This window comes from Penaeus japonicus, unplaced genomic scaffold (assembly GCF_977035675.1).
Source record: "Penaeus japonicus unplaced genomic scaffold, GWHDUDI00000001_assembly GWHDUDI00000021, whole genome shotgun sequence".
NCBI classification, from domain to species: domain Eukaryota; kingdom Metazoa; phylum Arthropoda; class Malacostraca; order Decapoda; family Penaeidae; genus Penaeus; species Penaeus japonicus.
This window is the reverse complement of record NW_028234423.1, coordinates 2,187,420-2,189,919: the sequence shown is the minus strand read 5'-3', so window position 1 is coordinate 2,189,919 and position 2,500 is coordinate 2,187,420. Positions and strand designations below refer to the sequence as shown.

The 2,500-nt window shown below is 46.9% G+C and overlaps 1 protein-coding gene across 1 annotated transcript in view; it reads right to left on the bottom strand.

The window, feature by feature from the left end:
* Positions 1 to 2,500, bottom strand: part of LOC122262184 (uncharacterized) — a 3,271-nt gene that overhangs the window by 181 nt on the left and 590 nt on the right. Inside the window, exons 2-4 of the mRNA XM_043030133.2 lie at positions 2,109 to 2,180; positions 959 to 1,909; positions 1 to 69 (exon numbers count right to left, since the gene is read on the bottom strand). The exon at positions 1 to 69 is cut by the window's left edge and continues 181 nt beyond it. Of these exons, the coding sequence (XP_042886067.2) occupies positions 1 to 69; positions 959 to 1,909; positions 2,109 to 2,180 (1,092 nt within the window). The remainder of the gene's footprint in view (positions 70 to 958; positions 1,910 to 2,108; positions 2,181 to 2,500) is intronic.

Below are 2,500 nucleotides of genomic sequence, written 5' to 3'. Positions count from 1 at the left end.
GGCAAAGTAAGTATTGATTCTTGTTTCCTTCGAGGGAAATCCTTCCTTCGACTTCGCGGCATTGTTTGTCTGAGGAGAAGGTGGGAGAAGGGGGGGGGGGGTGAGTTGAGAATGATATAGATTAATGGTAGGAGTTGTAGTAGTAGTAGTAGTAGTAATGATAATAACAATGATGATATTAACAATGATGATATTAACAATGATGATATTAAGAATGATATGATATTCATGATGATCATGATTATTATGATAATGATGATCATGATTATTATGATAATGATGATAATAATAATGACAATAATAATAACAAAAATAGTAATAATGATAATGATAATGATATTAATCGCAATGATAAAGAGCTTATTTAGTAAATTGTTTGTTACACAAGTAAAAGGATCAGTCTACAACATTTACATTGAAATACGAGGTCTGTGAAAAGTCGACTAAGGTGGGCAATAAATGCAATATCGTCTGGATTGCAAAAAGAACTGTTTCAGTCCAACGAACAAGGATTATCATGAGAAATTGAACAAATGTTCTTACAATCTGATATCAGAATCTCTTACTATTTGATATAAGTGTTCGTCTTTCAGCCTATAATAACAATTTTCCTGACATAATAAAATCATAAACATCAGTCAACTTGCTATATCTAGGAAAGCTGACTAGATTTGTACATATGTCAATCGTAACTTATCAATCTTAAACAATTAAAGTTAATATAATCTAAAAGAGAATTCAGCATCTCTCTTTAAAAAAAGAAAAGAAAAAAACAACAACAACAGAAGAAGAAGAAGAAGAAGAAGAAGAAGAAGAAAAAAAAAGAAAAACGGCGGAAAATAAATAAAAAAATAGAATAGAATAGAAGGTAAAAAAGTATGCAATGTCAGCAACATATCAATAAAGAGTCAGACTGCGACGAAATCCTACCCCGAGGCTTCAAAGTCCTCGCTCTTACCTTGGCTCTCAACGCAGGGCAGCGGGATGACGCAGGGAGTCGAGGCCTCGTGGTTGCAGGTCAAGAGCTCCTGGTCCCACACTGTCCCCGGGGCGCAGGGCATCTCCTGGGGGCCGGACGGGGTACACTGGATGAACATGTGGCAGTCGAAGGGGTGCGGGTGGTACTGCCCTGCGGAACAGTCGATGCCGCAGTACCCGGGCTTGGGGGTGGGGGCTGGTGTTGGTGGGGGAGGGGGTTTTGTGGTGGGGGCGGCTGTTGGTGGGGGAGGGGGCTTTGTGGTGGGGGCGGCTGTTGGTGGGGGAGGGGGCCTTGTGGTGGGGGCGGCTGTTGGTGGGGGAGGGGGTTTCGTGGTGGGGGCGGCTGTTGGTGGGGGAGGGGGTTTTGTGGTAGGAGCAGCAGTTGGCGGGGGAGGGGGCTGTGTCTCTGGAGCCTCTGTTTCCTCGCCAGATCCATTCTCGCCTCCTTCGCCGCTCTCACCGCTCTCACTAGACCCGCCCTCGCCGCTCTCGCCGCTCTCGCTGGACCCGCCCTCGCCGCTCTCGCCGCTCTCGCTGGACCCGCTCTCCTCGCTGGAGTCCTTCCACCAGGGCTTCCATCCGCCCTCCTCGCTCGAGTCCTTCCACCAGGGCTTGTGGTCATCCTCCTCGCTGGAGCCGACCCACCACGGCCAGAACTTGCTCTGCGCCCCGCACATGTCGCACGACTTGGCGCATGAGCTGACGACGTAGGCCGGCCAGTCGCAGTTGTCGCCGCGGCATTCGCATCCTCCCGCGGCGGCGAACACCGGGCATTCTACGCGCTTGTCCACGCACGTCTCCGCGGCGAAGTCACCCTGCAGGCGGACCGACTTGGTGCACTCCACCTTGACGGCGAACTCGCAGCGGGAGGTGTCGCGGTTGAAGAGCAATCCGGCGCCGCATCGCTGCTCCACCGCGCGCCCGCCCTCGCCTGCAATGGGCGGGAGGATATGAGACGCGTGCGGGCGTATTCGCGAATATTTATCAACATCTTTATGCATACACGTAGCTACTTACTTCTACAACATGACATTGTTGTATGAAAAAAAAAAAAAAAAAAAAAATACGCATCATTTAATCAGGGTAGGAATTTCCATAATCCAAGGTTGATTATGAATATAATTACTCACATTTCCAGTAGGTAGCACAGTCATCCAGGCTTGGATAGAGACATCCCTCGCAGCTGCATTCGACAGAGGGACCTGTGAGGGAGATCAACAAAGGAATTGTAACATTGTGACTGATTCTTGTGTTGGGAAAAATGTACCTTTTCATGTTTCGTCTGAAAGGGGAGAAAATTGTGACAGTCATGATCACGATAGAATTATTCATCATTACACAGAAGCTACGTAATTAATTGGGACATTTAATTGTAATCGGAGCGAATATAAAGAAAGAAAAAGCTTCCATGTAGATATTTAGAGTGAGATACATATACATACACATATCTACCTATCACACATCTCTCTCTCTCTCTCTTTCTCCCTCTCTCCCTCCCTCGTTAAACATATACAGAATAAAC